This window comes from Chamaea fasciata, unplaced genomic scaffold (assembly GCF_029207755.1).
Source record: "Chamaea fasciata isolate MVZ Bird 193981 ecotype frontalis unplaced genomic scaffold, bChaFas1.0.hap1 SCAF_2, whole genome shotgun sequence".
Classification (NCBI taxonomy): Eukaryota; Metazoa; Chordata; class Aves; order Passeriformes; family Sylviidae; genus Chamaea; species Chamaea fasciata.
In genome coordinates this window covers 75549740-75564705 of record NW_027094087.1, presented here as the reverse complement: position 1 = coordinate 75564705, position 14966 = coordinate 75549740, and the positions used below count along the sequence as shown (strand labels likewise).

The following is a 14966-nucleotide window of genomic DNA, read 5'->3' as shown; positions in this document are numbered from 1 at the left end:
CGCATCAGTCATTGCCTCAGCCACTGCTGCTGCCACGCAGGCACCAGGCTGTCCAGGGAGCAATACAGCTAGGAGGTTAGAAGAGAATGAAAGGGCTCCAAAGACAAAGAAGGGGAAGAGAACAACCACATAATAAAGACAGCTTGTGTGCATTTACACACCACATTGCTCATGGGACTCCAGGACTTGGAATAACATGTTTATGATTTTTCATGAGTTGCTGTTTCTCTTAATTTCTAACCCGTGATTACAGAGAAAAGAAATAAGAATTCAGATACTAGAAGTGAATTCAAGAAGAAGGTAAACAAATCTCTACTAAAAGATGATGAGAAAGCATATGCTAACTGCTTAAAATTAGTTCTCAAAAATTTGAAACTAAAATTTGACTACTGAGACTGAACAAGCCACTGCAGAACCAATACACCTGTTGAAAATTGGCTCAATAGAACTGTGTGCATTCCTGTGTCTTGTTGCAAACATGTTCTATTTGGATTTCTGTGCATGTTGCTTCTCTCATGAAATCCCTTTTTCCTCTGTTGAAGGCAGTGGTATCTCCCCTTCTACTTGTTTAGTTCTCCTCCTTTACTTCATACATTTGCAGTCCCATCAAACCACCACCTTTTCTCCCCAGGTTACAGAAGCATTAACACCTCCCTCCTTTGCCTCTGTGGCAGGGGGACAAAGCCAGGGCCCATCTGCCTTCCTACGCCTGCTGGGAAGGACTCCCCTGCTCCAGCCTCAGGATGAAACAGGTGTCTTGCACTGCAGAGCTGGGTTTCTGTACAGCCATCGGACAGTTAATGGCAAAACACAACATTTTTCTGCCAACACTGTCAAGAGTCACCTTAAATACCTTCTTCTCCAAGTCATTGCAAAAGTAAAAGACTGAGGCATGTGCTATTGAGACAACATGCAAATGTTTAATGCTTTATCCTAGGACAAACTGAAACCAAATCAAAAGGAAGCAATTATAAAAGCCCTTTGCGCAGCAGCTTAAGGGAAAGGACAGAAAGACTGAGTTACACAAAAATGCATCTTTTCAATCCCCTGGCTTTTCAGGTAGGGGGAAAAGACCATTATTCTTCCTTATCTGTTTCTGTGTACCGCTAGGAACAGACAGAACAATAAAAGAAAGAATTTAGGACAGATTAAACTGGACAGTTCTGGTAGTTCTTGCAAAGCCAAACAGCTAAAAGCCCTTTTGAACTTCGACAGGGCAGACAAGCTCAAGAGCCCATTCCAGCCTGCAGCTTGCCAAACATGCTGAGCAGAGAGGAGCCCTACTCCAACCAGCTCATTCTGTATGCAAAGCAAGCAGGTACAATGCAAAGGGGATGTGAGTCACACAAGAAAAACATAAAAAACAAAGGCAAAAGAGCTGGCAAGATAGAAAGGACAGCAATATGGGAGAGTGGGCAACATTCAGGTTGCCAAGAAGGTAAATCAGAAGTGCAGAACGTCACCTGAATGATACAAGTAGTAGGTATCTTGACAGAAAAAAAGATAAAAATAAAAAAGTGATTGTGAAAAAGAAATCTTTAATATTCTCCATGTCCTTTTAAGCTCTTCTGCTATCCATATGTAGAGTACAAAGTGAAAATCCTTTAAGCATATAGTATAAATTTACCTCCTGAAAGGATACACAACTTGCAATTTGGCTTAAAATATCAATACAACTCCAATTACCTTCTTGCCATAATGACTTCCCAATTCATTATTTTTTGTATTTTGCTTGAGTTTATGCTTAATATTTTCATTGAAACTACCTGACAATGTTCTGGAATACAAGTAGCAGAGGATGAAACAAGAATGATGAAGTTCTAGCATCCCCACTGCTCTCCTAATCAAACCCACAGTTTTGTGTGGCCACACTTAAGCTTCCCAGTCAACCTGTAAGTCAGATGCAGTCCATCAGTTTTCCTATTACTCTACTGCAAGGCCCAGCAGCCATTTAGATGGCTGGTACTGACCCATATCACAGTGGGATTCTTTATCCCATTCTCAGGTGTCTGGCAATTTAATCAAAATGAAAAGAGGTATAGCCTGATAAAAAAATAATCTGCACGAGTTAGAGGCAGTGCTGCAAAACTCAACACACATTTGCATGGTCCTGGAGAGCAAAACAAAGGCTTTGCTGAAGAAAGAAGCATGTTAGAGAGGGCCTGAGCTGTTTAGGAAAAGTAATTTCAGTTACTCCTTTCATTTAGGCAGCTAAATTCTCTGTTTGGAAGAAATAATTGCAATGAGTGTTTTCAGGCTCTAAAAGCCTGACAAAAAGGCATGACCACTTTAACACAGTTGAGCTGAAGCTTGTGACACAAGTCTGTCTTGAAAACAGGGACTTTAAATCTTTACTTCATAGAAGCAAAGTGTTAAACAGTAAAAAATAAAGATGCACACATGAACTAATTATTTGAGATCACATCTTCTGAAATTTTTCTGCTTGGTACTTCAAAACTTTTATAATCCACTTTAAATAAATGTAAAGTTCTTTGCCCGTGTATTTGCTACTTATTTTTTTGGATTCTGTATTTGCCTACAGAAGCTTTGAAACTTGCACAATAAAATCTTATAAATACTGAAAGTTCAATCCAATAACTCAGGGGAAAAAAGGCAAAACAGTTCCATTCTTTCATTACAAACTCTGGGAAGTTATCTCATGTTAATACATGAGAAAGTTTTACACTATCATTTAGCTGTGAACAGTTTAATAGCATTAACACTGTAGATGGAAGTTAGAGCTCTGAAGAACGCCATCTGCAATATGAATATGGAAACAATAAAAATGTTAGCTTTATGGATAAAAATACTTTGAATAGAAATGGTTGACTCAACATACCCCGAAATAAAAAAAAAAAATTAAAAAGACAAACATACGGCTGCTTCTTATTTACTGAACTGCTACTCAAGTTCTAATTTACCTACTAAAATCAATTTAATAAGAAAATATGTACCCTCCCAGGCACTAGAGAAACATACCATCCCATTCTTACATGAAACATACAAAGGAACATATTTTTTGTAACACATGCTCAATTCCTACTTTACACTGGATATCATAGAAACATCACAGCCTATTAAAAAAGTTACTGCTGTAATAAGCTGTAATAACTCATGAAGATCAACCATGGTAAGTGTTTCACTGTGAGGGTGCTGGGACTGAGAAGCTGTGGGCATCCTATGTCTGAAAGTGTTCATGGCCAGGCTGGATGAGTCTTTGAACAACCTGCTCTAACAGAAGGTGTCCCTGCCCACGGCAGGTGGATTGAAGCCAGGTGATCTTTGATACCCCTTCCAAGCCAAACCATTGTATGATTCCATGATTCTAAGCAAAATAAAAAGCTTGCTCCGTAGGTGAAGTAACACACAAGACAGGCTGAGCATGCAGTGGACACAGCTCTGTAGAAATAGATCCGGGACTCCTGGTGGATGCTGTTATTCAACAGCCACCAAAATGCACCCTTGGGAAGTGAAGCAGGCTAACCAAGAATCAAGCTCTGTAGGCAGGAGCGACTAAGCAGGTTGAGGAAAGTGATTTCTCCTCACTCCACCTTTCAGCATTGGTAAGACAGCACCTGGATTGATGTGTCTGATTTTGAGCTCACCAATAAAAGGCAGATATTGGTACAGTGGGAACTGTCAGCAGAGAGCCACCAAGATGACCAAGGGGCTGGGACACATGACACATTGTCCTAGGGTGATTTTGTGATGCTTGTATCCCCAGTCATCTGTTCTGTTTGTGCTGTATATTGAGTTCCGTGCCTTAAAGACTGGTTCTGAGGGCGAACCAAGGAGAAGAAGCACACAGTTTTGGAGAAACTGCTCACTCCTCCACATTCCACTCCTAGACTGTGTTGGCTGAGGCAGGGACAAACAGTGGGACGAAGACCTCCTTTGCTTTTAGCTAGCCTTAGCTAGCTGAAGCAGAGAAGTTTCCTAGACTGGTTTGGGGGTTTTGTTGGTTTTTTTTTTCTTTTTCTTAGGACTGTTTAAACCTGCTCTAGACTGAAAAACCCAAAAGAGCATCGGGAGCTCACACCTGTGGCCCACCAGGGCCTAGACCTAGGCATTTGTCAGTGCCAGAGGAACTAATAAGAGACAAAGCAACACAAGCTATAATCCACAGCAAGGACTTTCTGAATTTGCCATCTCACTTCTGAACAACGAAAGGTTTTATTGTTTCATATTATTCATTCTTTATGCTTGCGGGCACTCTGTTTGTTAAATAAATAATATTTTTCCACTTTTCTCCAAAGAAGTTCTTTCCTGGACCAGTTGGAGGAGGGGCTGTTAAAGTTTGCTTCCCAAAGAGACTATTTGGGACTTTTCTCCCAAATTTACCCTAAACCAGGACACACATAAAGAGTGGCCAAGTGAGGCTTGCTCAGTCTGGGGACTAGGCAGCAATCAGGCTAACCTCATTACTCTGTTCAATTTTCATGTGTGCGTAAATAGAAAAGTCGTAACCTGATTCTTTTTAGATGCATACAGCAGTAAGACAGGAAGAAACAAATACAGTTTGGAAAACAGGATATTCCTGCTAGCTGAGGAGAAGAGCTCTCTTTCCCATGAGGGTGGCCAGACACTGCAACAAGCTGCTCAGAGACCCTGTGGCACCACCATCCCTGGAGTTACTCAAAATTTCCAGGCATAGAAACATTTCCTAGAACAACCTCCTCTAGTTAGACTGATCTTAAGCAGGGGTTTGAGCTACATGATTGCCAGAGGTCTCTTCCTACCTAATTCTATAATTATAATTAAAATTATTGTTTATAATAATAATTCTATAATAATTCTATAATAAATCCAAATGACTTGTAGTAGAAAACAACATGAAGTATTTCATTAAGTTACTCTTCTCATCTGGACCTTGTTAAGTCAGCAACAGAAATGACATAGCTTTAGCCTTACAGGTGTTTCTGGCATAAAAACAAAGGTTTTGCAGTTATAGAAGTTATTCATCACTCACTCTGGGAACTTCTTGGAAAATAATGGCCCTACTCCTATCACCAAAAATTAAGGTCTAGTTAAAGGATGAAAACAACACCTGACAGCTCTGCTATTAGGGATTTACACTGCCGGAGCTGAAGATGTTTAATTTACTATTTGGCTCTCTTATTACAACACCTCTCTAACTTGAGAGAACCTATACCAGAAAAATAAAACACCTATGTAAAACAGGAGTTCAAACTACTAGTACTTGAAGTTTTTCATTACCTCTGTATCCTTCTCTTCCAGCAAGTATAAAAGAAACATATGGAGAGCTTTAAACCCTAAACCATTTGTACTGCAAAAAACCCCCCAGCTTTCAAATTGCGTATTTTTGATCCTTCCTCAACCTCGCAAAACTGCAGAGTTATTTCTGCTCCCTGCTCTCTCCTGCTCTCTTCCAGACTTCACTCTCACTTGAAGCACACAGCTTACATTTACACTGTTTCTCCTCTTTCTCCTCTTCCTCAGAGGAGCTCCTCAAGCAAATACCATCAGTTGCTATTCCTTCTATCCCCACATTCTCAGACAGAGTCTGTGTGCAAAGACACATGGAATTAAAGTCAAAAATTGCAAATAGACACTTTAAAGTATGCAAATACACAAACACTGAGATACAAATGTATTTGCTACTTAAACAAAAGCCAGCTCACAAATCAAATGGAAATCTGTAAGTCAGCAAGTTCTTTACATTGATATAATTAGAATTTAGATGAAAAATAAAAAAAAGTTGGTACTTTTTATTAGTGTTTTGTGAAGGGCTTTATTCCACTGACCTCACTTTCAAGTTAATTTATTTGCAGAAAGTAAGTGGTCTCAGAGGTGTCAGCTCCTCCACATACATCCTGAAGGGACCATTTCCTTCCAGGATCAAAGTGCACCATGTGGTGAGACTTCTCATCACCATCAAGTTACTTGACAGAAGGGGAAATATACTCTCAAGTCAATTACGAATATCATGGTTTGTTCCATCCTTTGGAAACTGAGCATCTGCTCATTGCTTTACCCATTCCAACATTATTCTTCATATGGCATTCAAAGTTCATCCACTACTGTGCTAGTATGTTTGTCATTTCTATCAGTTTGCAAACACTCAGAAACACAGTCCATCCTGCATGACCCTGTCACTTTCACAACTGGCATATAACTGTATTAATGAAATACTTCTAATGTGTCCCAAAACCACATTTATATTAAGCATTTTCCAACAAATTACCAATTATTAAAGAAAAAATGGGGGTAAAGACATTAAGTTTAAACACTTTTTTTTTTTTTAAGATGACTTTATTTAAGCTGTGGGCCACACTCCATATTTTTAAGAGGTACACATAAGACCACCTGAGAGTAAGCTTCATAGCAGAATCAAAATCCTAATAGGCCCTATCCTTACAAGAACCCATTTTATACCTTTTCAGTCAATTCATATTGAGATCTCAAGCACTGACCATGTAACATACCATAAGTACTTCAAGAGTTATTGATTTTGCTACTCCAGCAATTTCTCTGAAAGAAGATTCATGCCATCTCAAACAAAATCCCAAAATACTTCTGTTAAGTTTTTCCCCCTAAAATAGTAGCTGTTTCAGGGCTGAGTAATTGTAACCTAGCGGCTGTCCAAAGAAGACTCTTAATTCATGCCATTAACCTCCTACACAGTGTTTAAAACCTTGCTCAGCAATAATTGAGCTTTTAAGGAACTTAAAGTTACCTTCTGAGGCAACCGGGAACATTACGACACCCAATGTAGCATAGAAATTTGGGTTATAAATACTTCTAGGAGAACAGGCAGCAGGTTGAATGCAATACTAAAAATATTAACGAATACAGGCTTTCTCTTGCTCTCATTGCGTCTCATTCTGCATAAACAGCAGCAGAGTCTTTACATTATATATAAGCTCAATTCACTGCCATGGCTTCACCAAACTCTGGGAGAAGATGCTTTACTCTTGCTTACTTAGAAATTAAGACATTGAAAACTGTCAGCACACCTGAAGGTAGAAATCATTCCGTTCAATCAGATCTTTACACTTTCCATTCAGCTTCTCTCTGATCACTAGAGCTGAGCTGGCAGAGATTTTGTTCTCCACTAAGAGTCCTCAAAAAAAAAAAAAAGAAAACTCCACAAGCAAACTTACAATTCTATCCCTATTTTTGCCACTGGCTGAGTCTACAGATCTGATCTCTCTCAGTCTAATGGTGTTACATAGCAACTTTTCCCAAACACAAAGTAACCTTTCCCATTCTGCCTCAAACCCACACATATCCTAATGCTCTGTAAGAATTTAAGCAATACCCTACTCAAGAGAATTGGAAACTATTCTAAATTAGGCAGCTGGTTAATAGAAATCAAGAAAGCATCATGATACGAGAAAGTTAAAACAGCTGCTATGTCTTATAACACTGCACTGCCCCAGGGGATACTCCTGACACTTCCACTCTTTTCCTCTCCCACAGGACGTCTCTGCCTGGCTCCTGCACAAAAAAGAGGACAGCTCCTGCATTGTACAGAAAACCTTATTGGACAGCCTATTTTCCAGAAAGAAATCCAGAAAAAACCAAATTTGCTTGAATAAATGACTAAATTGTCTTCCAGACAACCAGAACTGCAGTTCAGGTGATCATTTTCATAGCATGCACCTTCCTGGCTCAAAACTTACTCTGTTCCAGTAATCCATAAATTACAATGATGGATGAACAAGAACTATCCATTCCCATTTGAAATAGTGCTGACCACTCTTTTATCATTCCTGGCAATTAACAGTAAACATGAGTTCTAGTCATTTTTTGTAGGCAATCTGCTGAGATTTATAGCAGTACCTTCAAAAGTCTGAAGACAAGACTTATCTTTGGGTGAAAGATTTTTCAGGGTTGTGACAACCTTGATGCAGAAAAGTTCTGGTACATCAATCATATGTCTGCTATTCTGACAGGGAAAACCTCACAGGTGACACATACAGAGCAAAAGTAGTTAAGGATAGTTGCTAGTTGTTGCCACAAGTTCTAGACAAGTTGTCTGTAAATGAATAGAAAAAATAGCAGACAGTATTACTATCTCGATCAATTTGGATCAAAACTGCCTAATTTCCCTCTAAAATACAGTAACGGATTTCAAGTAGGAACATTAGCAAGGAAATGTTTTTCCAAAAAAAAAAACCAAAAAGGACGACTTTAGGTAACATCTCCAATTACTCCCATATACCAAAAAACCCCACAGTCTAGAAAAAAAAAATTATGTGACAAGGGCAAAACTCTCTCCCTGGAAAGCAATTCTGAGAGTTATCAAACAAAATATTACAAAGGGGCTTCATTCTATTTGATGTTTGCATCAGTAACATGGATGCTGAAAACAAAACCATTTTTACTAAATGTGCCAATGATGAAAAGCTAGAAAGGACAAAAAACTTAAATCAATTTTACAAATGAAAGAAATTGACAGAAGGGGAATGAAATCCAGTGGGGATGAGCACAAAACTCCTACAAAAAGACAATGGAAAATATATGTAATAGTCTTTAATAAAATGAATAATGTCTAAATCCCAAGCTGACAGTCAATGTCAGGCAACTGCAAAATGGTAAATATAAATGAAGTGTACAAGCACAACTTTCAGAATAAGCCAAGTAATCTTTTCTGGTCCATTTTGTACTGCACTTAAGAGACAAAATACTGTACTCCCACTGAAACACCACTTCTCTGACAAAAACCAAAAGAGCAGGCCATTCTTTGTGTTCCTCCAAAAAAGACAGAGTGAATTGGATTTGGTTACTATTTAAGCAGGGAAGCTTGAAAGAGGGCTTCCTAAGAACCAAAGTACCCAGAAGGCTACTGCAGAGAAAACGGGATCAATTTGTTCTCAGGTTCTCAAAAGACAGGAGACGCAATGGGCTTAAAATTGAAGTTAACAAGATTCACACTAAGCACTTGGGGAAGACAACACCACTTTTCAATTTTAAGGACAATGAAACCCTTGAGCAGATTACACTGGAGACAGGTAAGGAAGTAAAAAAACCCAGTCAGTAGCAGGACAACAGGAAATTGTTTAGTCTTCGTGGTTCCTTACATTTATTAAAAAAACTATATAAATTTACTGGCTCCAGGACTCATTTCAGTAGAAGATACTAAGGTACACTAGAGAATTGATGCTTTTTTTTCAGTTTAAACATTTGTGACTTTTCATTCTCTTCGCTCCACTATCTTCAACATAGTCTTACTTTTCAATTAACACTCTTACATTTTTGTGATGATCAGTTACCACAGCTGCAAAGACCAGAGTCTTATGCTCTATTATAGCTAGAGCTTAAAAAACACACAGTAGTCAAATAAAGGAATACAAAAGAAGGAAAAGGAATCCTACTAATACTTTCTATTCAACTCTCCCCATTCCAGGACTCATGGGTTTACAGCTGATTTACACTTCCATAGAAAAATGTAGAATATGGTAAGTTAAACAGGACAAGGAAATAGAGAGTATAATGGAAGTGAATTAATGAAAATCAATAGTTTTGAAGACTAAAGTGCATTGACAATAAAGTTTATGGGGTTTTCACAACTCAAGTGATTTCAGTGTTTCATATTGGAAAATTAGACAAAACTTTCAATAAAGTGTTCTTTCAAGTGTGTAGTTTAAAAGATTGCGTTCCTAGTTTAATCAAACTTCAAATAAACAATAATGAATAATTATTAATTATATTGCAGGCATCATCAGCTAGGGATAAAATGTGCCTTGATAAGGACTTCTCAGGTTCTCTCAACCCCTCCTCCATAGAGCAGAGGCAAAGCAAGCCCTACCTCACACCCTAAGGACTACCTGGTAACCTAACAGAGGCAGACTATCGGTTTGGACAATATCTCTGCAGTATTAGAGGTGGAACTCTTCTTCTCTAGTTTTAGACACAAGTCTCAATTCACAATTCTAGTCTTTCCCTTGTTATCAGTGAATGGAATAACTGGCCCTTGAGAAGACAATTCAGCAGGTCTCAGACATGTTTGAGATCCTTAAAAGGGCTGCCTGTGTTATTCTATTTCTCCCCACTGTCCGCAGAGGCAGCCTAATGTCACTCAGACTTGACATCAACTCTTCCTTGGCATACCAGGTTAGACATCTCACATTTCTCTTCCTATTCTTTCCTCAAGCAGTATTGGCTGAGATTCCACAGTCTCAGCATCTTGGCAACTCTGAAGGAAAGCCAGGTTCTGGGGGTGGAAGTGAACACAAGCATCACCAACTTCAATGGCTTCCAAAGAGGGCAATGCAAACACATAAAAGAGCGTTTCATTAAAAAAAAAAAAAAGTTAAAAGATAAATTTAAAAGGCACTATCCAGAGAGCAACATTTGTAAAAGTGAAAGCTACACATTAGTATGAAAAACTAATAGCCTGGCTCTGTAGACACTTAACAGGTATTTTAGCAGAAAATCTCACATCCTGAAAATGAAAACATGCAAACATTTGAAGAAGTATAGTCTACGGGTTTTTGTCTTGGTTTGGTTGTTTTTCAAAGTAATGCCATTCAAAAGAATTACTTCACTTTCTAACAAAAGAGGTAGTTCTACAACTTGATGGTAGCATCCAAAACGTTAATTACAAGCAATTTTTCATATTGAAGCTGGGACAAGGCACACCATACCATTAATTCCCATTCTGGGGCACAGCATCAGTTTTTGCCCCATGTTCCGTCTTGGGTCCTGAGACTTCAAAACTCCAACATTAGAAAGAGGAAAAACTAAGACAAATTCTCTTCAAAACCCTAAGGTGATTTAAACATACTGTCCATGAAAAAGACAATGACTGAGGAGAGGTTGTGCTTCACAGATCTTTCAGGATCTTTACCATGATCATCCACTCCTTGTCAGCTAGCCCCTTCCCCCATGAATTCTAATTATAGTTTCTTCATGAAATCTTCTGAAGATCTGTATTAAAAGGTAGAAATTAATCTAACTTTTACTATTTTTAGCCCTCTAAGAAACAAATTTTCACTATCATACACTATAAATCCTTTATTCCCTCCCTGTAGTAAAAGACAGACCACATATTACAGGGATCTGAAAGAACACATCATGTTAACACCTGCTAAGCAGAGAAAAAACAAACAAATCTGGAATACACATAACATCTTCACTGCATCAAATATCTGGCACAGGAGATCAAACACCTTGGAACCAAATCCATAAGAGTTTGTACTGCCAGCCACAAAGAAAATCCACTGCCAGATATTTAACGAATTTAGCCTAATTTTCTGACACCAGAACTGGAAGGCAGAAGAGAAAAGTTGAGCTATTCAAGGAAGTCTAGTGCTTCAAATGTATTCAGAAGCTTTAAAGGAAGACTTAAAAATATTCAACATGCTTTATGTTAGACTCGTATGCTAGTTTCTTGCCTATTTTAGTAATACAGTGTCCTCAATTCTCCATTCAGACATTTAAAAAAGACTTAGATGCATGCCTCTAATAGTACAGAAAAGTAGTTTGAGCTTGATTCCAATTTCACCAGGAGCAAAGACATTCACAGCAGAGATAATCCATGCTTCAGGGTTATTTTTTCAGAGCTCCTTGAGATGCAGGAGTCAAGCTACATGGTTATAATGACAAAACAAAAGGAAAAATGTAAAGGTGTCTCCTAGCACAGGTTATAATACAAGAATGAACAAGTATTAAAACAATGCAATAAATTATTATTCACAGCGCTTTCCTCATTTACGTAAAGACAAATCAAGAAGTGCAATCTTACACTAGCCAAAAAAATCCACTAATTAAGCAAAATCAGTAAACAAAACCTTCGGAAAACAGTATTCACCTACAATAGCAAACTACCACTACATATCTTTTTTCAGTCAAAGTAACTACTAACTACACACTGAATAACCATTATGACTTGCTGTGTAGTTCGACTTGAAGTTTTGAATTTACTTAATACAAGAACAGCTTCCCGTAATAGTACTGAAGCCACTACTCCCATTTTATTGCCCATTCGTAATCTTTGCAATTGAATTAAGCACTCAGTTGTTTACCTACTATTTTCTTCATGGGAGAGAAAAGGTGGACTTCACTGGCAGACTGTGTATTTTGTGACATTTTTACAAGAATTACTCTTCCTCCTCCCCCCTCCCTTTTACATAGCAAGTTTCTTGAATATTCCTTAAAGCTCTACAGCTACTACCAAGTAATTTTGTCCTTGAAGACATTCACAGCATTTCTTTTCCACCAGCAAATACATACACTTCAGCTAAACTTTTTTTTTCATAGAATTTTATTAATTACCTGAACAGTATTCTGCAAGTACAGTCCAAGTCCACAACCATCCACAATAAATTCAAATAATCCTGACTGGAGTCCTTCCAAATGCAACTAGCTCTGCCGTATGGGAGGGCCTTTGAGGTTCACATCAGATAACCTTCAAATTGTTCAACAACGACAATAATCATCAACTCTATTGTCTTGATGAATAAAGCCCGTGAAAATGTGCCTACAAATGTCATGGACTATACATGTTCTTAAGTGACAAGATACAAACCACAATGCGGAAGTGATTCTACTGAAAATTTAAAGTTCGTGGAATCATAAAATCAAGATGAATACTAAAATGAAAGAACGTAAGGTACCTGCCAAACTAGATAACTTTTTAAAAAGGTATTCTTCCTACATTTTCCTAAATATTTTACAGAGTTGAAGTTACAATTATTAAAGTACAGAGGTTTAAGAGTGAATTCGGCTCATAACTTCTTAATACACATGTCGAAAATCAATCAAACAAATAAAAACGGGTTCTAATGCTAGCCTGAATAATCTGATCGAACGGTAAATAGACCAGAACAAAGACCAAAACTTACTGAATCACCAAGAGGTATCTCTTATCAAGAGAGATCACCCATCTGACAATTATTGCATGTTTAGAACAGACAAGATCTTTCACAAGACCCAACAAAACTACACTGTAACATGCAGAGAGGAAGCATACACACAGAATTCCCTTTCCCACTGTTATCAGATCATCAAAGGGACATTCACAGTGCGATTTTTGCCAGTACAGCGTTCCCTGCACAGAGCCTGCCACGCATGGTCGCCCGACTTGGAGCTTGGACAGCGAGCGAGCGGTCAGCACAGCACGGGAAGCACAGACCCTGCCTATCCCTCAACACGAAACACGGCTGAGAGTTTAGGGGCTTCTGGATACTTCGAACAACGCTAGTTACAGCATTCAGCAGCTGCAACGATCCATCAGGTTCTGCAGAGGCACTCTTCTTGCTGCAGAAGAGCGTAGTGATTTGTTAAAGCCAAGTTTCGAAAGGACAAACGGATAGGAGAAACTTGGGGGAACACGAGCGGAGTTTCTCTCGCGTTAACCCGTACGAAAGGCAGCTGCATGCGCGCTACGTGGAATCAGCACGATGTAAAGCGAAAGCATCACAGGTAACACCGGGAAGGCAAAAGCCCACAGCAGAACCTCCCCCGGAACACCAGCCTTGCCCCGCCGTTTGTTTCTTACTGAGGACGGCAGCGGACAATTCTCGCCCAGGGGCTGGGGAGCGGGATCGGCTGCCAGGGCACCTTCCCACGGCGCTGGGAAAGGCGGGATGTGATTGGGAGCATCTGGAAAGCACGCACTGACCTGAGGGTGCGGTTGCCGGCGCAGCCGCGGCGCTCCATGGCGGCGGGCACGCAGCTGGTGAGCTCGGTCCAGTCGGCGTGCAGCCCGCAGCTCCAGCCGGTGGAGAAGCGGGAGAAGAGCCAGGTGTCCTTGTCGCCGCCCGGGCGGTGGCAGGCGCACTTCTTCTGCCCGGCCCGGCAGTAGCAGGGCTGCTCCAGGTGGATGTTGCGCACCAGGTGCCGCCCGAAGGTGGTGCCGCCCGTCTTCTGGATGTGGAGGAAGACGATCACGTCCCGGCCCCGCATGTCGAACCGCACCCGCCGGCACAGCTCCCCCCGGGCGAACGGGAACTTGGCCGCCAGCCGCGGCATCGCCGCCGCCTCCTCCTCCTCCTCCCGCTCCTCCGGGCCCCCCCCGCGGCGGGCGGCGGACGCCGGCGGGCGGCGGGGACAGGCGGCGCCGGGGCAGGCGGGCGACACGTACTGGTAGACGATGAGCAGGAAGAGCAGCGCCAGCAGCGGCGGCAGCAGCCACCTGTTGAAGCGCTCGTCCATGGCGGTGCGCGGGGGCAGCGCGGCGCGAGATCAGGCGCTGCCGGCCGCTGCCGGGGCGGCCGCCCCGCTCGGATCCCGCAGCCGAGGTGCGCCCGGCTCCCTTCCCGACGGCATGGTCCTGGCAGGCGGCGGCCGCGGCTCGCTCCGCTCAGCCCAGCGCGCCGCGCCGCACCCCGCCCGAGGCGGCCATCCCGGGCCCGCCGCCCGCGGCTGGGGCTGGGCGCCGAGCGCCGTGCCCGGAACGCGCTGCCCGGCGGCGGCCGCACAGCTCCGCTCCCGCTCCGCCGCAACTCCAGCCCAAACACAGCGCCCGGCTCCCGGCGGGGCGCGCCCCGCCCCCGCCTGCCGGCCAATCGCGACCGGGCCGGCCGCCCAGCCAGCCAATGGGCGGGTCCAGCACGCCGGCCCTTCCGCCAATGGGAGCGCGCGGAGGCCCGGCGGGGGCGGGGGGAGGCGCCCCGCTCTCCCCTCCAGGTACCGGACCGGGACCGGCCGCGCGCGAGGCGGGGCGGGAGGCGGTGGCAGCCAATGAGAGTGCGGAGGCGGGGCGTCTGACAGCCAATGGGACGGGCGGAGGTGCAGCCAGGTGAGCGGGTCTCCGTTAAATTCCTCATTTCCCATCACTTTCCACTAGGAAATGTGTGTCTGGTATTGTTCGCGGTGCTTCGCCCGTGATTATAACCCCAAGTGCTTCATACAAGGAGGTCGGACTGACCTCCTCACAAATTAACTAATTAATTGTAGCTTAGCTGGTACGCGGCACTGCTGGTTCTTGCAGTCTTCGGAGCACAAACTCCCTAACCATGAACCCCCTTTGCAGAACACTTTTACCTCCCCGAGGC

At 42.0% G+C, this 14966-nt stretch overlaps 1 protein-coding gene across 2 annotated transcripts in view; it reads right to left on the bottom strand.

Annotated features, from left to right (window-relative positions):
• HS6ST3 (heparan sulfate 6-O-sulfotransferase 3) overlaps positions 1 to 14124 on the bottom strand; it is a 272840-nt gene extending 258716 nt beyond the window's left edge. The window contains exon 1 of one of the 2 annotated variants that reach the window (XM_066176365.1): positions 13592 to 14124. In XM_066176365.1, coding sequence (XP_066032462.1) covers positions 13592 to 14124 — 533 coding nt within the window. The remainder of the gene's footprint in view (positions 1 to 13591) is intronic. The other variant, XM_066176366.1, reaches the window with a different exon arrangement.
• Between the last annotated feature and the right edge of the window lie 842 nt (positions 14125 to 14966).